The 27,682-nt window shown below is 38.3% G+C and overlaps 1 protein-coding gene across 3 annotated transcripts; it reads left to right on the top strand.

Moving 5' to 3' along the window:
- The first annotated feature begins 1,237 nt into the window (after positions 1 to 1,237).
- Positions 1,238 to 27,299, top strand: LOC120428442 (uncharacterized). Of its 3 annotated transcripts, XM_039593456.2 has the most exons (4): positions 11,889 to 12,171; positions 26,272 to 26,429; positions 26,496 to 26,786; positions 26,844 to 27,299. In XM_039593456.2, exons 2-4 carry the CDS (start codon positions 26,394 to 26,396, stop codon positions 27,261 to 27,263), a joined length of 747 nt encoding a protein of 248 aa, XP_039449390.1. In that variant the 5' UTR covers positions 11,889 to 12,171; positions 26,272 to 26,393; the 3' UTR covers positions 27,264 to 27,299. The 3 variants fall into 3 exon arrangements, with proteins under 3 accessions (XP_039449388.1, XP_039449387.1, XP_039449390.1); XM_039593454.2 differs by lacking the exon at positions 11,889 to 12,171 and adding an exon at positions 1,238 to 1,407 and having other exon boundaries at positions 26,272 to 26,786; XM_039593453.2 differs by having other exon boundaries at positions 11,887 to 12,171; positions 26,272 to 26,786.
- Positions 27,300 to 27,682: the final 383 nt, after the last annotated feature.

A 27,682-nucleotide genomic window follows, 5' to 3' on the forward strand; every position in this document is an offset into this window, starting at 1 on the left:
TTTCTTTTTCTCCTCAGTCTTCTTCTCAGCTGGCAAACTCTCCTCAACAGCTTTCAACTCCATTTCACTACTTTGCTGCTCCATAATTCATCAAGCGGAATTTTCCAACATACTTAAACCACCAAAAATCTCGTTTAAAAAATACTGCAAAAAATTCGCGTCAATATCGGCTCATTTTGCGGTGCAAATTCATCTGCGACTGGACCGGAGTTTCGGTAAAACAACACAACATGCTTTTTGATAACAACCACAAGCGGACGTCACGTCACACACGCAAACTCTCTAGAAACTAATCAATATCGTTTACGGCCCGGCTTATACACCTACTGGCTGGTGATAATAAAAGGGGAGGGAAAGGAAAGGCTGCACCGTTTTATCGTGCCTTTTCTTTCTAGTGAAATTGATAACGCTCGAGTGGCGCGAAGATAACGTTTTCGAGTTGTGATAATGTAGGAACTTGGACTAGGAGGAAAACAAAACACATTCGGGGAAGGTGATCCTGAATTGTTTTGTTTACACTTTGGGGTTTGACAGTTGACAGATTGACAGTGTACTTACCCAATTTGGACTCCTCAGGATCACATAACACTAGCACTTCAATACTTTTCACCTCAAATGTTGAACGAATTTTCAGTGGGTTTATTAATACTGACGTCCGTAATAGAGATGCAAAACTGAAATTATATCACTCAGTAAAATGAAGCAAATTTTATTGAGCTCAAAACATGCATGCAAGTTGAACTTGAAGTTGTTTACAACTCAATCAAAAACTCAACCAAATGATCATGGCCATGCATCAGTATTCCTTGAAAACATTTGCACACTAATCAGCCTCACCCCTCTAACCACACTTCCCTGCCCTGCAAAACCGGGGCGTCGCGACGCCTCTTAATTTGCATTCAAGTCATGTTCGTGACCGCACTCGCAACACGAACGAGCACGTGCTCGACAAAAACAGCTTCGGCAAACTTCGTGTTCAGTAGATGAACAAAAACAATCCGAACTCTCAGTCAGTCACTCAGTGAGTGACTCAATCTAACTGGGTTCATTCATGAGTTTTTGAGAGGTACTTGAGGTGGTAATCAGTTGCAATTTAGCAGTCTTTCGCGCCGGTTCGGTCGTTCAAGTCTTCCTTCTTGGAAAATTTTGGTTGAAGTTAAAATTTTCAAAAGAAGAAAGTTGTCGTTTGCATGTGTTTTCAAGTTGAAATTCGTCAAAATTAAGACTATAAACAGTCAAGATGACAATCTACGGCAAGCTGGTCCAGATCATCATCATCTCCTTCTAAGTGAGGTGGATTCTTTCAGTTACCTCTGAAAATTCTTCGTCGATAGAATTCGCCATGCAAGCCAACGATAGGCACAGCTGAGGAAGTTTAATCGAGCTGCATCAACATTACATTGGAAGGTAATCAACTGAACCGCATCGAATCGATATGAAACCGCAATAGTCGGTTATGATCTCTTCCTTGTCGGGTTTTTGCTTACCGTGTTTTGATTAGATTGGTTATTACTTCTTGTGGGAACATTAACTAAACACTTGAAGCGGTTATTGATTTTGAATCGTTGTGGTTAATGAAGTGATAAGTTTAAATATTTTAAAATATTCAGAAGGAGTCTCAGAATTGAACTCGGAATGAAACACAAGAAACCTGAATTTTGACATTTATGCAGGAAAACAAAACACATTTCTACAACAAACAGGTTTTCGAAACTGTTTTGTTTACTCTACATTTTTTGACAGTTGACAGTTTGACAGAATACTTATCTTACACGGATAGAAATCCTGTCCGTGTGTTTGGAAACATTTGGCGATAAGATCGAAAACATTGAATGTTTTCGATTTTGAAAACAAAGTTTTCGATAATGTCTACAATGTCGACGAAATCGGCGATTTTGTTGCCTACATTTCGGCGCCCGCCGTTTTCTGCTTTACAAAATATCGAACACCACGGTAAACAGTGATGACGTTTCGGTACTTTGTTTTTTTTTGGCAAACAGATCAAAACAAACTTTTGGGCCACTTAGTCGCGTAGCGCCGGGTTTCCGGGCCGTTTTGCTAATACCGTGGCCAAGTATCTCCAATGTCGTCACGTTTCCGGAGTTTTGATTACGGTGGTCGTTTTTTATTGGCGAATTCGGCAGACGCGACCGGTTCCTCGTCCAAGCTTTCGTATACGACACAGTCCCGTTGCGGTGATGAAGTGCTTTGTCAGTGTTTTTCTTTGGTCGCAGTTTTGGATGGGTTAGTTTGGTAAGTTTCAGCCGGAACAGCCCGGATCAGCCAAGTGAGTGTTATAGAGTGAAGCTCATCGGCCACCACCAACAATTCTTACCTTCGGGACAACTTAATAGTCCGAACCCGAAGGAAAAAAAACCCTGTTCAACCCGAAGGCTGCAAAATGCGTTAAAGTAAATTTTCGCAGGCTTGGGAAATAGGCATAATTGCAACTTTAATGTTTTATAGTGCTTTGGAATCGTCAGGATGTCTACTTGAAGGAGAAAATATGCAAATTAGTGTATTTGGGCAGGGCACGGGGGAGAGGGGCTGAACGAAAAAAATATCATAGCAAAATGTGTTACAGTAAATTTGTAAAATTTATATCTCATGCAAAACATGACCAAAACTCAAAGTTAAATAGTGTTTTCGAAAGGTCTTTATCTAAACTTAGCGTAAAAAATATAAAAAGAGTACGTTTTCAACAAAGTTTTACTAAAAGGGTGGTAAACTTATATTGTTCTATATACTTACTCCAGAAAGAGAACAAAAAACATAACTTTTCATCAGAAACATAATTATGCAATACATCTAACTCCTCAAAATTTCATGAATAGTCGTTCTGTTTCAAAACTGAACCGATTTAGCTAACCTGGTTCATCCAAAGAACATAAAATATCAAAAAAATTAAAGAATTTAAAGAATTTCAAAAATTAAAAGAATTTAAAAAATTTAAAGAATTTGAAGAATTCAAAGAATTTAACGAATTTAAAGAATTTAAAGAATTTAAAGAATTTAAAGAATTTAAAGAATTTAAAGAATTTAAAGAATTTAAAGAATTTAAAGAATTTAAAGAATTTAAAGAATTTAATGAATTTAAAGAATTTAAAGAATTTAAAGAATTTAAAGAATTTAAAGAATTTAAAAAATTTAAAGAATTTAAAGAATTTAAAGAATTTAAAGAATTTAAAGAATTTAAAGAATTTAAAGAATTTAAAGAATTTAAAGAATTTAAAGAATTTAAAGAATTTAAAGAATTTAAAGAATTTAAAGAATTTAAAGAATTTAAAGAATTCAAAGAATTTAAAAAATTTAAAGAATTTAAAGAACTTAAAGAATTTAAAGAATTTAAAGAATTTACAGAATTTAAAGAATTTAAAGAATTTAAAGAATTTAAAGAATTTAAAGAATTTAAAGAATTTAAAGAATTTATAGAATTTAAAGAATTTAAAGAATTTAAAGAATTCTAAAAATTTTAAGAATTTAAAGAATTTAAAGAATTTAAAGAATTTAAAGAATTTAAAGAATTCTAAAAATTTTAAGAATTTTAAGATTTTTAAGAATTTTAAGAATTTTAAGAATTTTAAGAATTTTAAGAATTTTAAGAATTTTAAGAATTTTAAGAATTTTAAGAATTTTAAGAATTTTAAGAATTTTAAGAATTTTAAGAATTTTAAGAATTTTATGAATTTTATGAATTTTAAGAATTTTGAGAATTTAAAGAATTTAAAGAATTTAAAGAATTTAAAGAATTTAAAGAATTTAAAGAATTTAAAGAATTTAAAGAATTTAAAGAATTTAAAGAATTTAAAGAATTTAAAGAATTTAAAGAATTTAAAGAATTTAAAGAATTTAAAGAATTTAAAGAATTTAAAGAATTCAAAGAATTTAAAGAATTTAAAGAATTTAAAGAATTTAAAGAATTTAAAGAATTTAAAGAATTTAAAGAATTTAAAGAATTTAAAGAATTTAAAGAATTTGAAGAATTTAAAGAATTTAAAGAATTTAAAGAATTTAAAGAATTTAAAGAATTTAAAGAATTTAAAGAATTTAAAGAATTTAAAGAATTTAAAGAATTTAAAGAATTTAAAAAATTTAAAGAATTTAAAGAATTTAAAGAATTTAAAGAATTTAAAGAATTTAAAGAATTTAAAGAATTTAAAGAATTTAAAGAATTTAAAGAATTTAAAGAATTTAAAGAATTTAAAGAATTTAAAGAATTTGAAGAATTTAAAGAATTTAAAGAATTTAAAGAATTTAAAGAATTCAAAGAATTTAAAGAATTTAAAGAATTTAAAGAATTTAAAGAATTTAAAGAATTTAAAGAATTTAAAGAATTTAAAGAATTTAAAGAATTTAAAGAATTTAAAGAATTTAAAGAATTTAAAGAATTTAAAGAATTTAAAGAATTTGAAGAATTTAAAGAATTTAAAGAATTTAAAGAATTTAATGAATTTAAAGAATTTAAAGAATTTAAAGAATTTAAAGAATTTAAAGAATTTAAAGAATTTAAAGAATTTAAAGAATTTAAAGAATTTAAAGAATTTAAAGAATTTGAAGAATTTAAAGAATTTAAAGAATTTAAAGAATTTAAAGAATTTAAAGAATTTAAAGAATTTAAAGAATTTAAAGAATTTAAAGAATTTAAAGAATTTAAGAATTTAAAGAATTTAAAGAATTTAAAGAATTTAAAGAATTTAAAGAATTTAAAGAATTTAAAGAATTTAAAGAATTTAAAGAATTTAAAGAATTTAAAGAATTTAAAGAATTTAAAGAATTTAAAGAATTTAAAGAATTTAAAGAATTTAAAGAATTTAAAGAATTTAAAAGAATTTAAAGAATTTAAAGAATTTAAAGAATTTAAAGAATTTAAAGAATTTAAAGAATTTAAAGAATTTAAAGAATTTAAAGAATTTAAAGAATTTAAAGAATATAAAGAATTCAAAGAATTTAAAGAATTTGAAGAATTTAAAGAATTTAAAGAATTTTAAAGGTTTAAAGAACTTAAAAAATTAAAGAATTTAAAAATTTTATAGATTTTTAGATTTATAGATTTACAGATTTTTAGATTTTTAGATTTTCAGATTTTTAGATTTTTAGATTTTCAGATTTTTAGATTTTTAGATCTTTAGATTTTTAGATTTTTAGATTTTTAGATTTTTAGATTTTTAGAATTTTAGATTTTTAGATTTTTAGATTTTTAGATTTTTAGATTTTTAGATTTTTAGATTTTTAGATTTTTAGATTTTTAGATTTTTAGATTTTTAGATTTTTAGATTTTTACATTTTAACTTATTCCTTTCTTCTGCAGGGGTTGCTAGACGATCATGAGATTTGCTTGGTGCATGCAGCTCGTGTCATTCCTTGTGGTCTAATTCGATGACCATTACCCGTTGTCGTTGTCCAGAGACCGCAACCATGTTGTTGGTTGATTGCGGCGACGTCGTCGGCGTTGGAAGTAGTCAGGGGTCTGCTCTTGGTGGCGAGGAAAAGCTACTGGGACCCCGACGTGTGTCCCAATCCAACTGTGTCCCATAATCTGCTGGAAGTAAGTAGTCTTAAGATATATTCATGTTTCATCAGGCTAACCACCACTTTCTACAGGTCGGAGTCCTCCATCTATTCGGCGACTCCAAGCAGTATCTTCCAAAATGCCGATTGTCAAGGCGCCTGCTGTTCGCTCATGTCTGACTAACCGGACTTCTTTGAGCTGATGCTGCGCACCGACGCGGTCACTCTGACTTCGCCCGATGAGTACGTCGCATATGATTCGCTCCAAGTGCTGATCTAAAAAGGCAGCGGGTAAGTTTCTCAAGCTCAAACTCATTTGTACATTCACTAATCTCTCTCCTAATCCATTCAGCTCTTTGAACATCAGAAATGCCAGCGGATTTTTGGATGCCAGCTCATCACGGCTACAAACCACCTGCTTACACTGCGCGAATACTTAAGGGCTCCGCTTCGTCGGTCCAGAAGTGATTCTGTCCTCGCCAAAGGAGTTCGTCAACCCGACTACGCAGCGAAACCGACAAGCCTCGTTCCGGCATCAATTTGGATGTTAGACCGTCCGCATGTGCTGGCCCAAACTGACGGAATTTACCACTAGTCTCTTAGATTTTAATCCTCATTAAACCTAAATCGAGTGTACACGTTTGTGTGCAACTAAATTTTTGAAAATAAAAGAAATTTTATGCAAATAAATAGTTTTCTAATATGATTTACTATTCCGAAACAGTTTTGAACAATAACGGCCAATTTGAAAAGCAAAATATCGACGCTATATCGATGCTTTGCAAAATGCATACATTTAGGCGCATTCTAACCGTGAAATTGATGTTGCCGAAATCGACAACATTTTTTATCGATTTCGTTGCAATTGTTACCGGACGACTGGTCGAAAACATTCCGAAACGAATCTTAGAACGAATCGACAACAATGTTGTCGATTTCGCGGACAGGATTTCTATCCGTGTACACTTTTATCAGCAACCACGCACTTGACTCACTACACTGCACTAATTTTCACAGCAGTGAAGACACGTTTTCGAAGAAGGTTCATTGAATTTGAAGTCCGTAATAGAAGCGTCAGTTCAAATTCTGGTTGTTTCAAATCGTCTCACCATTAGTTTGAAAGATCGTGAACTCCGTGCTCAACCTGGTTCACCTTTTCTTTGAGTCACGTTGTATTTCCAAACTCCTCCGTTTAGTAATTACCCTCGGCCGCTTCAACTCAAGCTCAGAACAAAAGATCACCAATCTTCTGCACCATCTTCACAGAGGGGACTAGTCTTAGACCATCAATTACGCGTTGAACTGTCTTCTAACCCCGATTGGTTCACTGCAAAACATGCCCAAAGGTCAGAGATGAGTCTGCTGATCTCTTGGTGCCGTCATGCGACGAATGCAATTTCTTCAATGCACTTGCAACGCAACTTGATTTGCCCCATTGATCACACATCCATTGAAGCTGGAGGTGAGGAAACGCCTGAATCGCTTCTTTTGCAATTCGATTGCAGTCTTCTGAACACAGGAACGAGGTCAAAGCTGTAAAAGCAATCGAGATGCAAAGTACAAATTCAGAAGCACCTTTTGAGTCGTTTTATAGCTCGTTGTGACAGTGCTGCCACCTACGACTACGATGTAACTTCTCAGTTGAAAGTGATCGGAGCTGTTGAAGAGATCAGTTGGAGGTCGAGATGATTGATCTTTTACAATGTATATGACTGGCGTTTAGCTCTGACGTTAATGTCTAATGAGAAACTGACTGTTCACGATATTGAAATGCATCTGGAATATTGAATGACTCGACTTCATAACATAACTAACAAGAGAAGCTTCTTACCTCACTACATCAAATCGCTTTTCATGATTTATAGATACCATGCCATACTTTCCTAAGTTAACCAGTAGAGGAAGAAAACCAAGTCATTGGCATGTGCAGCAAGTTGTACGCGACTCAACCTAATAGAGGATACTGAGGTATCTTAAAATCGAAACGAACACAATCCACCTTAAATTACGTTTTCTTCATGTGAAAATTACGCCATTAGCGCCATCAGCAGTAGCAACTCGTTCGCGGAGAATCGCATGAATTGCATAAATCGAGTTGGTGGAAAACTGCACCGCATCTAATGACGTAGCTTCAACTCGAGGTGCTCCACATATGTCCGACCCGTCGTGGTGTGGCCAATCGGGGGGAGGAACCAGTACCAGCTATGTATCAGGTAAAGGGTCCAGAACTGGTTAGACCCACGTCAATCGATATGGCTCTAATCTGCGTTTCGAAATTGGGGTAATTATCTGGTTGTTCAAAGTGCAGCAAATCATAAAATGGTACCGAGCTTTGAGCGTAATTATGGAGGTTCGAACGAGCACGTTCCACTTTACTACAAAGTCCATATTGTCCCTTATTAAGGCTGTTTGATTTATTAAGAATTTGACTTCCCTAAGACCCTAACGCTCGACTCTGACTGCTTGCTTTCAATCTCCGAAGAAAATCCAATCAGCGTTAAATTTCACGTCCGTCATGGCTTGAGCCAAGACGTTCCACCAAGTCACTCAATTGAAAAGTTCGAATAAAAGGTAATCAATTTGCATGAATCTTCCCTTTGAACGATAACAGCATACTTAAATTCGAAGCAAATTTCGCCCGTTTCGCTTTATTTTTAGGTCCAAGGTCTTCGGTCGGTCACCGGATGATTTGGCGCTTTAACATTCAAGACTGCGCAATACCTGACCTGGGATAAGAACCTACGAGAGGGCGGATTTGGTCGAGCCCATCTAGTGAAAAATCAAATCTTTAAAAAAGCACTTCAACTGATTAAACATGATTTGCAAAAAGTCTGTAAGCTTGATCAGAACTATAAAATGACTAAAGTAGTGCTATAAGGAAACTGTTTTGTGTCATGAAAGGTGTGAGTTTTGAAACCCTGAACCTAACTTCAATAGCTTATCTAAAATTTAATTGACAGTTGACAGATTGACAGAATGACAGAATACTTACCGTTTCGATGAGTTCACTTCCGGATCCACTTACCTTACTTCAAAATACTGCTTGAAGGCGAATTGGTATATCAATGTTGAAGTCCGTAATAGAAGTGATGCCATTAAAAAATTACAGTTTGCCTCTGAAATGTATTTCCCTTTCAAAATTGCATACATTTAGGCGCTTTTCACATCTTAAAAATTCAGGCAGAACCAACAGTTCAACCCTGCTCAACCAGTTGCATCGCTGCAACTGCACCACCAAACAATTGTGAAACTCGCCAAAGGTTTACGCTCGCTACCAACTGAGGCGCAACAATCAACTTTATTGTTTATCCCAACCAACGGTGGTGAGTTTTAATATGCAAAAAAGCAACATGTTCACACCAACTCGCGAAAAGCAGTTTTCTGACCAAATGCCTTACACGGGTCGACCCTACCCGTCAGGGTCTACGCTGTTGATAAACAATGCAAGTTCTCGCGAACAAAAAAAAAGCCGTTATCGTACCTTGTCTCGGGACCGAAACTTCAAGTTCGAGAACGATGTCAAGTTTGTGGCTATCAACAGCATAATCACAGCGTAGGGAATTCCCAAGACGATGATCGACTGCCGATTAGTCGTAACACGCAAGTCTCGTATACAGGGGAGCAATTCTTTACGAAATCGGTCTTTTTTCTTCAATTTTATTTTTTGTATTTTTTAATCTGGCTGAAACTTTTTTGGTGCCTTCGGTATGCCCAAAGAAGCCATTTTGCATCATTAGTTTGTCCATATAATTTTCCATACAAAGTTGGCAGCTGTCCATACAAAAATGATGCATGAAAATTCAAAAATCTGTATCTTTTGAAGGAATTTTTTGATCGATTTGGTGTCTTCGGCAAAGTTGTAGGTATGGATATGGACTATGTGCACTAATTTAAAAAAATGAAAAACTGCGACTATTTTCAAAAAAGTCACATAAAAATGGATTTAACATGAAAACGGTGCACTTTATCAAAATTTCAGTTTAGTACTTTTTGATTGCAAATTCGATTTTACATCGAAAAATGAAGTTGAAAAATTTTTGCGACCTATATTTCGATTTTTTGAAAAAAAATCAGTATTCATTTAAAAGTTCATAACTCGCTCAATGATTTTTTGCACAACCTGAAAATTTCTGAAAAGTTGGCATTTTTAGTCCTCTAAAACATATCAAAAAATAAAAAAAATAAAAAATAGTGTTTTTTGCAAATCAAGTTTTAGTGATAAAAAGTTATATAAAAAAATCACCAATTTTTTTTACCGTGTATCATTTTTTTCCAGTGTAGTCCATATCCATACCTACAACTTTGCCGTAGACACCAAATCGATCAAAAAATTCCTTCAAAAGATACAGATTTTTGAATTTTCATACATCATTTTTGTATGGACAGCTGCCAAATTTGTATGGAAAATTATATGGACAAACTAATGATGCAAAATGGCTTCTTTGGGCATACCGAAGGCACCAAAAAAGTTTCAGCTGGATTAAAAAATACAAAAAAAATCAAATGACCGAAATCCTAGAGAACTGCTCAGGGCACACGCAGCGTAACCGAATCAAATCTTGCCGCTTGGTTGGGCAGGATAATTTGGCTTTGGTTTGAATTTTTGAATTGTAAATCGGCGGCTTGAGGCACGCAAGTCACGTGCTTGTTCGAACAACCAGACAGAAGGGTCGATTCCGTACAATCGGTAATGATCGGGCGCAAATGGGTCAGATCGGTATTGATTGACGGGTGCCTCTGGGTTATCGAGCATGTAACTAGGTTTGACAGATTGACAGAGTACTTACCGATTGTTATCTGGATCATTCAGAACGCACCACACTTCACTAAAACTTCACATCGTCCTTAAGTAGCAACGTGTTTGCTTAGCTACCTATTGAAGTCCGTAATCGAGATGCAATTTTCAAAAATTCCACAAAATGACAACACGATAATTTTCCAAACAGACAAAGTTGCAATCATCGTATAACCTTCAATTACTCCAAGACACTTGTCGCACCACGTGAGAGTCGGGTAAATCTCCCGTTCCCAGAACCAACCCACCCGATGTGGGCAATTTATTCATGATTGCGGGTGTTTCCAGCGGTGACGTTTTGTTTTGCATCTCATGACAAATCTACGACGGCTACCGGTCGTTTGCAATTCCGAGGTTGTGACCGGAAGCAACGTGAGTTGTACTGTACCGGTTTAGAATGTTTTGTTTAGTTTGTTGCGATGTTCACGCGATATTCCGGGTGTTTCGTATTTGTAGCTTGGGAGGCTTGTTCGGCATGTAACATTCCGGATCGTTTCTAAGGTCTAAACATGGATTCGACTTAAGTCACGGTCAACTTTTGATTCAAATGGCTTGGCATTCGTTGCAAAAATTGTCTGTCTTGAGCGCAATTTGGGAACAATAATAAAACTTAGAACCTTGCTTAACTCGCTGAATTTGCACACCTTAGTATGATCAACTGCATCGATCAGCTCGAAAACCGCAATTTCACTATTTGCAATAAATTTTCTAGGGCAAACCTCACCCCTGACGCTGATTTGCTCACAATACCCCCCAAAAGTTATTGTGGTCATTTTGGCAACACCAATTACCATGCTGTACCTGCAGGGCACTTCGAAGTCGTTACCGTTGCCACCTTAATTCAGCTGTGCCCAGCAATTAGGCAGTACCAACTCGACATCAAGATCAAGCGAAATTAAGTTGACGCAACGATTTCAACTCAATCCACAACTGGACGACAAGGGAAACAAAACGCATTCGGGGAAGGCAATCCTGAATTGTTTTGTTTACACTTTGGAGTTTGACAGTAGACAGATTGTTGACAGATACTTACCAAAGTTGGACTCCTCAGGATCACGTAACACTTCACTTCACTACTTTTCACCTCAAATGTTGAACGAATTTTCAGTAGGTATATTAGTACTGACGTCCGTAATAGAGATGCAAAACTGACACTATATCACTAATAAAAATGAAGCAAATTTTATTGAGCTCAAAACTTGCATGCAAGTTGAACTTGAAATTATCTACAACTCAATCAAATGCTCAACCAAATGATCATGGCCATGCATCGGTATTCCTTCAAAACATTTGCATACTAATCAGCGCTCTAACCACACTTCCCTGCCCATCCACCCTGTTAAACCGGGGCGTCGCGACGCCTCTCAATTTGCATTCAAGTCAAGTTCGTGACCGCACTCGCAACACGAACGACCACGTGCTCGACAAAAACAGCTTCGGCCAACTTCGTGATGAACAAAAACAAACCGAACTCAGTGAGTGACCTGTTGAGTAACTCAATCTAACTTGGTTCATTCATGTTTTGATGAGAGGTACTTGGTAATCAGTTGCAATTTAGCAGTCTATTGCGCCGGTTCGGTCGTTCAAGTCTCGTTCAAGACTTCCTTCTTGGAAAATTTTGCGTGAAGTTTAAATTTTCAAAAGAAGAAAGTTGTGTTTTGAAGTGAAAATTTGTAAAAAATAACACTTTTAACAATCAAGATGACAATCTACGGCAAGCTGGTCCAGATCATCATCATCTCCTTCTAAGTGGGGTGAATTCTTTCGATAACCGCTGAAAATGCTTCGTCGATAGAGTTCGCCATGCAAGCCAACGATAAGCACAGCTGAGGTAGTTTAATCGAGCTGTATCAACATTGCATTGGAAGGTAATGAACTGAACCGCATCGAGTTGATGCAAAACCGCAAGAGTCGGTTATGATCTCTACCTTGTATGGTGTTTGCTTACCGTGTATTGATTGAACTAGTAATTACTTCTTTTTGGAACGTTAACTCACTAAGCGGAATAAATCATTTCGAACGGTTGTGGTTAATGAAGTGCTAAGTTTAAATAATTCAAAATACTCAGAAGGAGTTTCAGAATCAAACTAGAAATGAAACGCAAGAATCCTAAAAGTTGACGTTTTTGCAGGAAAACAAAACACATTTCTACAACAAACAAGTTTTCGAAACTGTTTTGTTTACTCTGCATTTTTTGACAGTTGACAGTTTGACAGAATACTTACCTTACACTTTTATCAGCAACCACTTGACTCACTACACTGCACTAATTTTCACAGCAATGAAGACACGTTTTCGAAGAAGGTTCATTGAATTTGAAGTCCGTAATTGAAAAGCAATTCTACAAATTGTTTGCAATTTGAGGTTCGAAGTTCTAATTCCCATGCTTGGTAGTTTGAAAGATCGTGAACTCCGTGCTCGACCTGGTTCACCTTTCCTTTGAGTTGCGCTGCATTTCCAAACTCCTCCGTTTAGTAATTACCCTCGGCCACTTCAACTCAATCTCAGAACAAAAGATCACCAATCTTCTGCACCATCTTCACAGAGGGGACTAGTCTTAGACCATCAATTACGCGAGCTGAACTGTCTTCTAACCCCGATTGGTTTGCTGCAAAACACGTCCAAAGGTCAGAGATGAGTCAGCGACCTGTTGATCTCTCTTGGTGCCGTCATGTGGCGAATGCAATTTCTTCAATGCACTTGCAACGCAACGTTGGTACTTGATTTGCTCCATTGATCACACATCTTTTGAAGCTGGAGGTGAGGAAACGCCTGAATCACTTCTTTTGCAAGTCAATTGAGGTCTTCTGAACACAGGAACGAGGTCAAAGCTGTAAAAGCAATCAAAATGCAAATAACAAATTCAGAAGCACCTTTTGAGTCATTTTATGATTCTTTGTGACAGTGCTGCCACCTACGACTGCGCTGTGACTTCTCAGTTGAAAGTGATCGAAGCTATTCTGATGAGATCAATTCTAGGTCGTTGACAATGATCTTGTACAATGTTTATGGCTTGCGTTCAGCTCCAGCTTTTTGTCAGTGATATTCGTAGACGTTGAAAGTATGTGATCTAACTTTAACAATCTAACTTGATCTATCAGAGTCTGACGACCTTGAAGGTTCGCCATTTGCATAACTACGATTACTTCCAGAAGCGATCGGAAATGTTTTCTAACAACAATGCAGCTAACTTGAAGAGAAACATGCTGAATAAAAACACTCGGTTTCGCACCTGCGTTAGAACTACAATGTTTTCTTCAAGTCACACTACAACTGAGCGATACGAAAGGCGCTACTCGCAATCATGAATACATTGCAGTTGTTTGTTTTGGTTCTGGGAATGGAAGATTTAGCGGTTTCCACGTAGCGGGAAAAGTGACTAAGATTAATTGGGGGTTACACGATGATTGCAACTTAGTCAGTCTAGAAATGACAAATCATTTTTAGAAATGTGATTTGTTAGGTTACGGTTAGTCTACATTTGGGCGAATTTTGGAAATTGCATCTCGATTACGGACTTCAATAGGTACCTAAGCAAAAGCGTTGCTACTGAAAGTTGAAGTGAAATTGTAGTGTAATGTGATGTGTTGTGCGTTCCTGAATGATCCAGATAAAATTCGGTAAGTACTCTGTCAATCTGTCAAACTGTCAACCTAGTTACTTGCACGATCCACGTCGATAACCCAGAGGCACCCGTCAATCGATACTGATCGGACCCATTTGCGCCCGATCATTACCGATTGTACGGCATCAACCCTGTTTGGTTAATCGAGCATGGCTAACGGCACGCGACTAGCAGGCCTCAACCCGCCGATTTACAACTTAAAATTCAAACCAAAATTATTCAGCTCAACCAAGCGGCAAGATTTGATTTGCTTAACCTGCCGGCAAGATAAGTCGGCACAAGTCGTGCGTGTTCCAACTTCTGTAATCACGCAGACTAATCGGCAATTGATCGGGAGTCGGTCGCGACTGATTATGAGGTTGGAGGAGTGCGTCGTCGGTGTAATGGCCGCGAACTTGACACAGTTCTAGGGTTCGTTTCTTGAAATGACGTCGCCTTGGTGCGTAGTTCGTCAAGCTTTTTATTCGGTGACGACAATTCGCGTGCGATAGCCCTTCCTCTGGAAGGCTTTTCGCGGGTTGGTGCGAAACCGCAATCGCTGGGATAAACAATAAAGCTGGTTGTTGCGCTTCAGTTGGTTGAGTTTGCAGAGTTTCGCAACGGTTGCAACGGCGGCGGTGCAGCTGGGTTGAACAGGGTTGAACTCACCTCTAGTACGGACGTCAAAATGTACATCTAGAAAATGTTGAAGGGCAATGTTGAAGTAAGGTAAGTGTTTCTGGTAGTTTGTTCAGCACATTGGTAAGTACTCTGTCAATCTGTCAACAGTCAAGTTAGATATAAGTGACAAGTTTATAACAGTTTAGTTTTTACCCGGCAGCAGCCTATTTTTAGTCACTCAGTCAGTCAACCTAAGGCTTGTAAAATATGGCTGGAAGTTTTATAGTTTCCACCTTTTATGATACCCGCAATGATATCGTTTCCTCATAGCACTATACTAGATAGGTAATTCCATTCACTTTTAATTATCTTTGTGATTACACTTCAAACTTGCTGCCTCACAATTTGATTAGTTCAAGCTTATTGAGTTACACAGAAAAAAATAATGTAAATTTGGAAGCTTTAATTTTGGAAGGTTGAATATTACCTCTTTTATGATGTAATTTTACCTCAATTTAGACTGAAAAAGTGACATTTCACCAGAAAAGTGGTAAAATTACACATTTCCAGAGTTAAAATTACACCTTTTTTATGACATAAAAGATGTACCCCTTCCCAGATGTAATATTACCATGATTTTTTTTCTGTGTACAGGATCTTCGCCAATTTTGAACGCCCTCCTCACCACTTGTCCCAGGTCAGGTTAACCTTAAAGTGCCAAATCATCCAGTGACCGACCTTGACCGGATAGGCCTGTAGCGAAATTAGGTTTCAAATCACGGTATCAGCTTCGAGGCACGAAAATGGATTACCCTTTTCAAAGTTGAGCTTGCATGACGAACGGGAACGGCTTCTTTCAAGTCATTTTGAAATGAAATTTATACGCCGATCAGTCAGAAGTCTTTGGCGTTTGAAAGCTTTGAGCAGTCTCAAGAAGTCAAGGTCTCGGGTGCAAGTGGCCAAGATGTAAAGCTTAGATTTAAAGTACCCCTCTAGAACAATTCATTACGCTTAATAAGGGACAATATGGGTTTTGTCGCAAAGTGGAACGTGCTCGTTCGAACCTCCATAATTACGCTCAAAGCTCGGTACCATATTATGATTTGCTGCACTTTGAACAACCAGATAATTACCCCAATTTCGAAACTCAGATAAGAGCCATATCGATCGACGTGGGTCCAACCAGTTCTGGACACGGTGGGTAAGAAGGGGATTATTATGCAACTTGCATGCACCTCGGAAATTCCTCCTGGAGGTTGTTGGGGAGACTATTCTGAGTCAGAAAAATCGATTTCCAAAATATTCTGTCGGTGAAAACTGATTTTATCTCGATTTGAAGTTAAAAAACCTAATATTTCACCTAAAACCTCAAAAATACGTCTTAAATCTCGGTCTAACTCTAGACAAAGATGTCAATTTTCATCAAAATATCAATTCTTAGTTCCCAAAATATATTCCTGACATAGTACACCTTAAATCGGTCCATTACTTGAGTCCCAGCGTCATGAGAAGGTGTAAAATAGTGTTTTTTCTTAAAAAATCTTTTCAAATTGCTCTGGTAAATAAACTGTCATGTCTGAATTCCAAAACTAACGTTGTAGCATTGTTGCAAACAAAATGAAGAACAATTTTGCAGAAAAAAGAATGAAATTTTATCCATTTTCAGTAAAGTTATGTCCATTTTAGTGGGAAAATTGTTGCCAATTTTCAAAGTTCTTCGATATTTAACTCATTCCTGTTATTAACAGCTACTACGATCATACTCATTAGGATTTAACAAAAATTACTTTTTGGCGGGCATTCAGGGGCTGGTTCCGGTGGGCATACTGAGCTCAAATCTCAAATATGAGCTTGATTGAACTTAATAGGAGCTGTCGCTTTGCATTTTAATTTTAAATGAGATTTAACCAGTGAAAAACATGGTTTTTCAAAAATGTAGATTTTAAAGCTCTTTGGCCACTAAAGCGTTTATCTTCAACATCATTGGCATGTAGGACAGATCCTTGCGCATGTTTTGGTATATATAACATTGAATTGAAACACTCTGAAGCTCAGGCCTTCAATGACTTGATTTTTTTTTTTCAAAAAAACAGCTCAGCAGAAAAGATAGGCGACGCGCCATTTCATTTTGCTCAAAACTTCAATGTTATTATACCAAAACATGCGCAAGGATCTGTCCTACATGCCAATGATGTTGAAGATAAACGCTTTAGTGGCCAAAGAGCCTAAAAATCTACATTTTTGAAAAACCATGTTTTTTACTGGTTAAATCTCATTTAAAATTTAAATGCAAAGCGACAGCTCCTATTAAGTTCAATCAAGCTCATATTTGAGATTAGAGCTCATTATGCCCACCGGAACCAGCCCCTGAATGCCCGCCAAAAAGTATTTTTTGTTAAATCCTAATGAATATGATCGTAGTAGCTGTTAATAACAGGAATGAGTTAAATATCGAAGAACTTTGAAAATTGGCAACAATTTTCCCACTAAAATGGACATAACTTTACTGAAAACGGATAAAATTTCATTCTTTTTTCTGCAAAATTGTTCTTCATTTTGTTTGCAACAATGCTACAACGTTAGTTTTGGAATTCAGACATGACAGTTTATTTACCAGAGCAATTTGAAAATATTTTTTTTAAGAAAAAACACTATTTTACACCTTCTCATGACGCTGGGACTCAAGTAATGGACCGATTTAAGGTGTACTATGTCAGGAATATATTTTGGGAACTAAGAATTGATATTTTGATGAAAATTTACATCTTTGTCCAGAGTTAGACCGAGATTTTAGAAGTATTTTTTAAGGTTTTAGGTGCAATATTAGGTTTTTTAACTTAAAATCGAGATAAAATCAGTTTTCACCGACAGAATATTTTGGAAATCGATTTTTCTGACTCAGAATAGTCTCCCCAACAACCTCCAGGATGAATTTCCGAGGTGCATGCAAGGTGCATAATAATCCCCTTCTTACCCACCGTGCTGGACCCTTTACCTGATGCATAGCCGGTTCTGGTTCCTCCCCCCGATTGGCCAAACAACGACGGGTCGGACATATGTGGAGCACCTCGAGTTGAAGGCACGTCGTTAGATACGGTGCAGTTTTCCACCAACCAGCTCGATTTATGCGATTCATGCGATTCTCCGCGAACGAGCTGCTACTGCTGATGGCGCTAATGGCGTAATTTTCACATGAGGAGAGGGAAAAATGCTGTACAGATTGTATTCAACTTGAGAGAAAAAAAAATATCAAAATTTGTTAGCTCAAGATACCCCACCCTCCCTTGACTAAACACATGCGCGAACAACTTGCTGCACATGCCGAAGGCTTCTCTTTCCGAGGTGGTTACACCTTAAGAAAGTACACACATCGGCTGGTTCGATGGCATCTATACATTATGAAAAAGTGATTTGCTATGGTGATGTTGTTAAGGATTGATGATTTAATTCGAAGCATAACTTTAGTTTAGTTATTGAGGAGCTGTTGAAAAACTCAAATTATTTGTAATTTTAGATTAAAATTTACTGCCTTCTTGTGTAATTTTAACAAAATTCACGGGTAAAAAACATCAACATTTAAAATTATGGAAATTTCATCAGTTTCTGAAGTAAAATTACTATTTTTTCTGACTCAAAAATTTCAAGAAAGATGTATTTCCATAACAAAAATTGTACAATCAAAAATTGTATAATGCTGATAAAAAAGTACACTTATCGACTGTAAATAAAAACACTCGCAAAAAGAAGTGACTTTAGGAAATAGTATATTTTATTGAATTCTTTGACATTGTGCATCTTTTTGACAATAGCATAAATAATTTAATCTATAAATATTCTTGGTACATTTTACTTCATTCATTCTTCATTCTATAAGTTAGAAGTTTGAAATGATAGCTTTTTCTTTATTTTTCAAATATTTAAAAAAAACTATGGGCTAGCTTTCATGAAGGTAAAATTACATGAAAAGATGTATTTTCTAAATATGAGATATTCAATATAAGGCACTTTTGAAATGAAACAGTTGATTTCAATGTTTTAAATTTGTTTTTTTCGAAGAGATCAGAAAATTTCACAAATGATTAATTTTTAACCATTATTGCACACTTTGCACCAAATTCTTCCCCTGTGCAAATCATAACTGCACACAAAATATTTGCACACTGGAAATCATACCCCTTAGTTTCTGATAAATTTTCTTGTTGTTTCTTTTTTTATTCACGGTATTTCAGAAACTAGAAGTCCAATCTTGAATTTTTTTTTATTTTTTTTTTGAAATTTTATCAACTTGTCAAATTTCTTTCAGGACTGAACAAGCATTATTTAAAAAAAAATAATAACAGTAATTTTCAGTTAATTTTAATGTTTAAATGGCTATAATTTCAAAACGGCGCACTATATTAAAAATCCTGAACTGAAATCAAGTTTTGAATAAATTGTCTATTTTTCGAAAAAAGTCAAAAATTAGAAATATTGTTTCGGCAAATTGTAATTTACAATCACAATTATTGTAATTGTAATTTTAAATTACAAATAACAATTGCATTTTTTTAAATAATAATAATTTTTTTAAATAATAAAAAACGACAAAAAAGTAATCTAAAAATCAATAACTCTGTACTCCCTCATGCACACTAGAATATGAAACCAGCAAGCTTAGTGCAAGAGAGCATAAAGGCATCGAAATATTATTTTTGCTTATATTTTTTAATAGGACCATTCGTTTTTGAGACATTGGTAGGAGAAAATAAAAGGCTGTTTGAATGAGATTTCAATTTTCTTGTTTCTTTTGCTTCCTGTATTGCATCAACCAGAGGTCCAATCTTCAACATCTCTTTGTCAATTTCATTGGAAATTTTCCCACCTTTTCGAATAAAATATTTTCAGGAATGAACAACCATGGACACTATTTAAAATGGTGCACTTAATCAAATATCTGAAAAATACTTGCAAATTTGCTTTAACACTTAATAAAACTGAGGTCAAACAAAGTTTTCGAGTAACATTTCTAATTTCTCAAGAAAAAAAATTCAGAAAATCATAATTCAGAGGCAAAATTGGTGTTCATGTCCCGTAAAACAAATTAAAAAGTCAAAAATTAAAAAATATGGACTTTTAGAAATTGAATTCATTTTAAAAAACAAAATAATAAAAAATCGGCGAAATAATATGTTGGTGTACTTTAATTATTGTTCATCGTACAACCGAAATTCGGTAAAATCTTGTTCATTTAGACAGTTGGTTTACCGGTCTAAACTTTACCGATTTTTAAACTACCGAATTCAGTAAAAAAAAAATAAGTGTGTACATCGATTTAGACGCTCTACCGATTGATAAAAACCAAACTCATCTATCTACTGTGGAGAAGTTGGTTTGCTGGAGGAATCCCCGCAGCGTGATTGCCAACTTGATCCCTCGACGGTTGGTTGATGAAAGAGGCTTACTGCTGACTCTGCCCCGCCAGCTGTCAGATCCATTTGGCTGCGTCCGTGCGCAGTCATTAGAAGGCTGCGTCTGGTACGCAATCAGACCGAGGGGTCTATTCGGGCCCACACATCTCCCCCCTTCTCTAAAAAAAAAAAAAATCAACGCCTCAATCATTTATAACTACTTAGAATGCTGACCCTATTTGACATAAATGTGTTTAGCCATTCACTAACTCTTGCCTATTCTGCGGATTTCCATTAGACGCTTTCCACAAACAATCCAGTAACTTTTTTGTAACTGCCTCAACATATTCGCATACCATGCCTTTTCTATCCAGCCAACACTAATTTTAATCTTTAACGTTTGCATACTCAAACAAATTAATACACATTAAGTCCATTAAGGGCTTCTTCATTTAACACGATGAGTTGCTTTTGGTCTCTTCTCCCTTGTTCAATTCTTTTGCTGAATTCATTCCCTTATTTTCATTCCACCCTGCATATTTTCTTTTATACATTCTTTCATAATTCCAAAACATTTTTCTTTATAATCACTTTTAGCGATTCCAAGCCAGGACCTATTCAGTGGATTCCCACAAGCCCTTCGATGAGTTTGGCCTTTCAATGATTTCTCACAAGCCAGGACCTATTCAGTGGATTCCCACAAGCCCTTCGACGAGTTTGACCTTTCAGTACGCATTAACAAGCCATCACTCCACCAAGGCCATATTCACAAGCCGTCTCACCACAAGGCCTATTCAGTGGATATTCACAAGCCGTCTCTCCGCCAGGCCTATTCAGTGGATATTCACAAGCCTCCTCTTCACCAGGCCTTTTCAGTGAACATCCACAAGCCTCCTCTTCACCAGGCCTTTTCAGTGAACATCCACAAGCCATCACTCCGCCAGGCCTATTCAGTGGACATTCACAAGCCTCCCCTCCAGGCCTTTTCAGTGGATATTCACAAGCCGTCTCTCCGCCAGGCCTATTCAGTGAACATCCACACGCCTCCTCTCTGCCAGGCGAAAACGAAACTATTGGCACTACGCCCCCCGGGGCATGGCCTTCCTCTAACGTGGGATTTCTGCTCCAGCGCCTCTGACGAGACAGGAGAAACCGGGACCGACGTTTTACTTCACCATCCGATAGAAGCTCAGTGGATAAGGCGGGAATCGAACCCGCGTCTCATAGCATCATCGGGATCGGCAGCCGAAGCCGCTACCCCTGCGCCACGAGACCCACAAGCCCTTCGACGAGTTTGACCTTTCAGTACGCATTAACAAGCCATCACTCCACCAAGGCCATATTCACAAGCCGTCTCACCACAAGGCCTATTCAGTGAATATTCACAAGCCTCCTCTTCTCCAGGCCTTTTCAGTGAACATCCACAAGCCTCCTCTTCACCAGGCCTTTTCAGTGAACATCCACAAGCCATCACTCCGCCAGGCCTATTCAGTGGATATTCACAAGCCGTCTCTCCGCCAGGCCTATTCAGTGGATATTCACAAGCCTCCTCTTCACCAGGCCTTTTCAGTGAACATCCACAAGCCTCCTCTTCACCAGGCCTTTTCAGTGAACATCCACAAGCCATCACTCCGCCAGGCCTATTCAGTGGACATTCACAAGCCTCCCCTCCAGGCCTTTTCAGTGGATATTCACAAGCCGTCTCTCCGCCAGGCCTATTCAGTGAACATCCACAAGCCTCCTCTCTGCCAGGCCTATTCAGTGGATATTCACAAGCCTCCTCTTCTCCAGGCCTTTTCAGTGAACATCCACAAGCCTCCTCTTCACCAGGCCTTTTCAGTGAACATCCACAAGCCATCACTCCGCCAGGCCTATTCAGTGGACATTCACAAGCCTCCCCTCCAGGCCTTTTCAGTGGATATTCACAAGCCGTCTCTCCGCCAGGCCTATTCAGTGAACATCCACAAGCCTCCTCTTCACCAGGCCTATTCAGTGAACATCCACAAGCCATCACTTTGCCAGGCCTATTCAGTGGACATTCACAAGCCTCCCCTCCAGGCCTTTTCAGTGGATATTCACAAGCCGTCTCTCCGCCAGGCCTATTCAGTGAACATCCACAAGCCTCCTCTTCACCAGGCCTATTCAGTGAACATCCACAAGCCATCACTTTGCCAGGCCTATTCAGTGGACATTCACAAGCCTCCCCTCCAGGCCTTTTCAGTGGATATTCACAAGCCGTCTCTCCGCCAGGCCTATTCAGTGAACATCCACAAGCCTCCTCTCTGCCAGGCCTATTCAGTGGATATTCACAAGCCTCCTCTTCTCCAGGCCTTTTCAGTGAACATCCACAAGCCTCCTCTTCACCAGGCCTTTTCAGTGAACATCCACAAGCCATCACTCCGCCAGGCCTATTCAGTGGACATTCACAAGCCTCCCCTCCAGGCCTTTTCAGTGGATATTCACAAGCCGTCTCTCCGCCAGGCCTATTCAGTGAACATCCACAAGCCTCCTCTTCACCAGGCCTATTCAGTGAACATCCACAAGCCATCACTTTGCCAGGCCTATTCAGTGGACATTCACAAGCCTCCCCTCCAGGCCTTTTCAGTGGATATTCACAAGCCGTCTCTCCGCCAGGCCTATTCAGTGAACATCCACAAGCCTCCTCTTCACCAGGCCTATTCAGTGAACATCCACAAGCCATCACTTTGCCAGGCCTATTCAGTGGACATTCACAAGCCTCCCCTCCAGGCCTTTTCAGTGGATATTCACAAGCCGTCTCTCCGCCAGGCCTATTCAGTGAACATCCACAAGCCATCAAACCGCTGTGACACAGCTACTCACCGACAGTTAACATTAAGATAAGTTACTCATCATAAACACAAACAAAAATAAATAAATCTGCAAACCAACTGCAGACAAAACCACTGCCATGAAACAGATCTTGAAAGCAGAGGATCTGGCACCACTGCTACAAAATGTCAATATAAATTTCCAACTCTCCTGTTTCAAATTCGGGCCCTTCCTTTTGCTCTCTCTCATTCCTTTTATCAGACAAACACCTTGTCATCTCCCGCCCTGCACAAAACAATGCCAACGCAAAATTTCGGACTTTCCGTGAAAAAAACAATTTCACTCACCGTGTTCATAAAAATAACCTTCCAGGGGCAGACATTTACCAGTCCTCCAGCTTCACCAGGGCAGCAACCCATCACCACGCGGCCACCGCCGCAATCACAACAAAAGAAAAACTGCACAAGAAAGGACGCTGCTTTCTTTCTTATTCACGTGCCACTTTGTTTTTTTAATTTTAATTTATAGTGATCTAGAGCAGCGATTCTCAACCTTCTTCTAGGCTGGTACCCCCTACCGTGTAAATCAAGTAGGCCCGGTACCCCCGTTGAGAATCGCTGATCTAGAGCATGCAGAAATTATATTGCTGCAGTACAGACTTTGGAAAGAATCTGGAAGCCCACACATGAAACGTCAAAAACATCCAACTTTGCTGTAAACGTGCTCGCCTCACGGGGTAAACCACTTAAAAAACAAAAACAGCAATATCTGCTCCCAACAACAACGAGCGACTGCACCCCACTTTTTTTTCGGCCCATTACGCAACCACCTCATCTTAGCATACGGTGGAAACTAAAACTCATCCTGTTCGCAAACATACCTTATTTACCGCCCACGCCAATTCGCTACGTTCTTTTCTCGCACACTTCTTTTTTTTTTAAACTATTCAGCGCTGGGGGATCCCCGAAAACCAACCTCTGACGAGGAAAAGAAAAGATTTCTCCTGGCAGGAATCGCCATTGTGGAGAAGTTGGTTTGCTGGAGGAATCCCCGCAGCGTGATTGCCAACTTGATCCCTCGACGGTTGGTTGATGAAAGAGGCTGACTGCTGACTCTGCCCCGCCAGCTGTCAGATCCATTTGGCTGCGTCCGTGCGCAGTCATTAGAAGGCTGCGTCTGGTACGCAATCAGACCGAGGGGTCTATTCGGGCCCACACATCTACATCCCTCGAATTTTGAGATTTTTTCCCGCAGAGATGAAGTGATGTCCATGTGTCGTAAAAAAAGCTAAAATTTGTGTCGCGTAATTTTCAGCTCCTCTATTTTCGATTTTGATCACTCCAGTTGCATTTGAAAGCTGGTGTGCTGAACCCTAACCTTTTGAAGGCCAAATTTCGAAATTTTGCTATTTTTTTCGGGATGTGAAATGACTTTTCAATAAATAATAAATTTTTTAAATAAAAATAAGGTCAAATTTTCGATTTTTCAAACCGTGTACATAACGCAAAAATTGCGTTTTTCCAGCGCAACATCTTCCCAAAATTTCATCAAGATTTTTTTCATGATTTCTAAATGAAAACGTTGATTTTTTTTGACTTCCAAACTTTAGTTTTCATAATTTGAAATTATGAATGATTGTGAAGACAATTTCCAAGAATTTGAGGCTTGAAATCGACATTACTATTTCCAATTCTTGATTTTTTTTAATAAAGTTCTCTGATTTCTAAGATTAGCTAAGAAAGTATTCGGCCTCTCTTTAACAAGCAGTGTGGCCACATTTTTTTTTCCAGAAAAAGGAAAGTTGAATTTAGATTGAAATTTATTGATGAAATTTTGAATTTGATCATGTCGTCGCCATCGTGCTAACTTGTCGTACGTGCATTTTGGGCCAAATTGAGTTAAGAACGCCATTTTGTGCAGTTCACAATGCCTCACCTTTTGACCTTCACAGATCCCCAAAATTCGATTTCAATCCTGAGATATTCAACAAAAACCGAAAAAACTCCGTGCATTTTTGTCACTTTACATATGAAATTAGTATGTAAGTGCGACAAAAGGCCAAAAGGATTGCAGGCCAGGAAAGTCAGGATGCGTTTGTCGCACGTACAAGCTAGACTACCGTAAACATTTGTAATTATAACTCGGGACTCCAGCAACCAACTTCAACCAAACTTCGGGACAATGCACAGAATGGTCAGCCAAACAAAACGTGTTTGTTATTGTTTACATTGCGTGCTCTCGTTTTTGTATATTCAAGGTCAAACATTAAAACACGTTTTTCTCGGAACGTGAAAATGGCGGGTGCGACAAGATAGCACGACGACGTCGATGTGTAACAAAATTCTAAATGCGCTTCGGCTTAGGATTTGGATTTTTTTAAACATTTTTTATAATACTTTAAACGGTAAAATTTGACTTAAAATAGAAAACCAAGCGTTTGAATTGTTTTTCAAAAGAAGTTTCAATCGCTTTGATACGATTTTTAAATGTTAACCCCTCTACAACCCAACCCCGCCAAAACCAAAAGTCAATTTTTCAACCAATTGTTTTATCTTTTAAAAGCATTGGAAAGAAGAACTCTTTAAATTTTAGACAATTTATGGGTTGGAAGTTTTACTTGTTTTATGTGACTTTGGTTTAACAAAATGTCGTTTTTTCTGGGGTCAACTTTGGCTGTGCTTTTTACTAACATTTCCTATATTTTAAGTAAAAAGAAGTATGCAGTAATTTTTGTAGTGTTCCAGACTTTGCTTCTATCCAATTTTTTTCACAATTTAATTGATAATAGTAATAGTAATCGATGGGTTTATGCAAAACCACTGGCTTTGAAGTAAATTATTGCCTTTTTACCAACCAATCAAACGTGACGATATGATTTCTATCCAAAAGAACTACAATGTCAGCTCAATACTAGCCACTTCACCGGACATTACCCTCACCTTCCGTCCATCACTCTGCGAAGGGCTTCACAGTTTTCCAAGAAAAGCCGTTTTCCACCGTCACTCTGCAGTCCGCAACCAGCCGACCTTGCAAATCTCTTATGAAAACACACACAATCGTGTGCCCTTGGCGTTCGCTAATTACCGACCACCTTATGGTAAGTTCGTTTGATAGCTGGTCGGGTGGTTGGAGTGCGTAGGCCCCTCTCTGGTCAGCTCGATCGCGACTTGATTAAGACGCTTGGCGTTGATGTGTTAATCCATGGATTGCTGAATTGGTGCTGGTTTGCTATAAAAAAATGTTTTACTTTACTATTATAGCTTGTTAAATTTTCCAAAAGCTTGAAAAAAAGAAAATTTAATTTTATAAGACGAGATAAACTAGTTTCAATTGACGTACTAAACACTAGTGAGGATCTCCTACAACTAAACGTGCAAGAATGTAAATTCATCAAGATTGTATCGAGAGTTCAAGTAGTCGTCAGCTCTTGCAAGGGTCAACAGCTTCTTGAAAAGGGTGGCATTCTGAGACCCTGTGTTTTTATATTTTAATGAACAACCCAGAGTTTTATTTTTGTTTCTGAATCAAATAAAAACAAAAAATCCTTTTTTCCTCTACCTTTCTAGACACGCTGTCCGACCTAAAAAGTGATGATCTCCCCACCACAAGCTCTATCGACAACGCGTGAATCTCCTCCTGCATTCGGTCCCGCACAGATCTGCACCTGGTGATCACCACCACCACCAAAATGTCCGAGTCGACGCTCCACAACCGATCCGTTCTGGTTCCAAAACTCATCCCCCTTGAAGCCCCCTTGACCTGTCCCACTAAAACAAACCCTTTCTTCCAGATCTTCGCGGGATCTCCCTCTCCGCTGGCCCGTGCCCTGTGCGAGCAGCTGACGTCTGTCCGAAGCTGCCGAGTGACCCTGGTCACCGACCTCGGGTGTGTTCCGGAGGCCACGACTGACTCGGTGCAACTTTTCCAGTGTGACCTGTCTAAAAGAGAGCAGGTTGGCCAACTTGTTACGAGTTTGGAGCGGATGTTGCGTTCGGTGGATTTGGTGATCCACCTGGATTCGGAGGAATCCGAAGAAGACTTCGTCGAGCGAACTTCCCGGGAGATTTTGGGATTTGTCAACGTAGCTCACTTTTAAAAAGTTCAGAATAGTTCACTCAAAGTCAACCCCTCTTTTCAGCTCCTAACAAACTTCGTCCCACTGTTGGCCAAAAACTCCTCCGCCGGAAGAATCATATCCCTCAAGAACTCCTCCAACGGCAGCCGGTCACGTGCCTTCCAGGACAGCCAATCCGAGTACCACGATCTCATCCAGACCGTCCTGGCCAGCGAAGCGTCAAAATCCACCGTCCAGCTGTGCACGATCTCCTGCGATCATCTTCACGGCCATCAATCAACCGGGATGGTCCAGGAGTTGGCGCAGCGGATTCTGCAAACCATAGAATCTTCCCGCAGCAGTAGCAAAAACGAAGTGATTGAGCTGAGTTCGAGGCGTAACTTGTTCGAGTTCTGCTCCAGCAATCTGCTCCAGCTGGCCGCGGTCGGGTTGGACAAGCTGCAGCTCCGGAAGTCGCGGGAGCTACCTTTGAAAGTACAATAGAAACTTGTTTTACGTTTAGTTCTGCAAAGTTAGTCACGATGGTTTGTTTTATTTCATTTGAAAGAAATTTCCAGTGAATCGTACAGTATAAGAGTTTACCACCTATCAAACCATCCACATTAACGACCCCCGGGTCTTTTGTGGTCTCTGTTGCAAGTTTCTGCTCGAACCTAGGAGTCCGAAGGCTTGAACTGACGACCTTTGGATTGCGAGTCCAACCGCCGCCAGCGATTCCACCGGAGTAGGCTTGGTTTGGTGTGTTGTTTGTACTTATGGCATGGAGACGACTCCTACACCTGGAATGACTTAACGGCCTAACAACAACCAAGGCCGGGACCGACATTTTACTTCCTCATCCGATGGCAGGTTGGAGCAGATGGGAATCGAACCCAGAATCATCCGCTTACAAAGCGAACAGC

The sequence above is a fragment of the Culex pipiens genome, chromosome 1, assembly GCF_016801865.2.
Source record: "Culex pipiens pallens isolate TS chromosome 1, TS_CPP_V2, whole genome shotgun sequence".
Classification (NCBI taxonomy): Eukaryota; Metazoa; Arthropoda; class Insecta; order Diptera; family Culicidae; genus Culex; species Culex pipiens.

Bases quoted from the DNA above. Each gene is read 5' to 3' on its own strand.
- LOC120428442 (XM_039593454.2), top strand. From the start codon at position 26,394: ATGTCCGAGTCGACGCTCCACAACCGATCCGTTCTGGTTCCAAAACTC. The intron at 26,787-26,843 runs GTAGCTCACTTT...CCCTCTTTTCAG, and splicing joins AGATTTTGGGATTTGTCAAC to CTCCTAACAAACTTCGTCCC.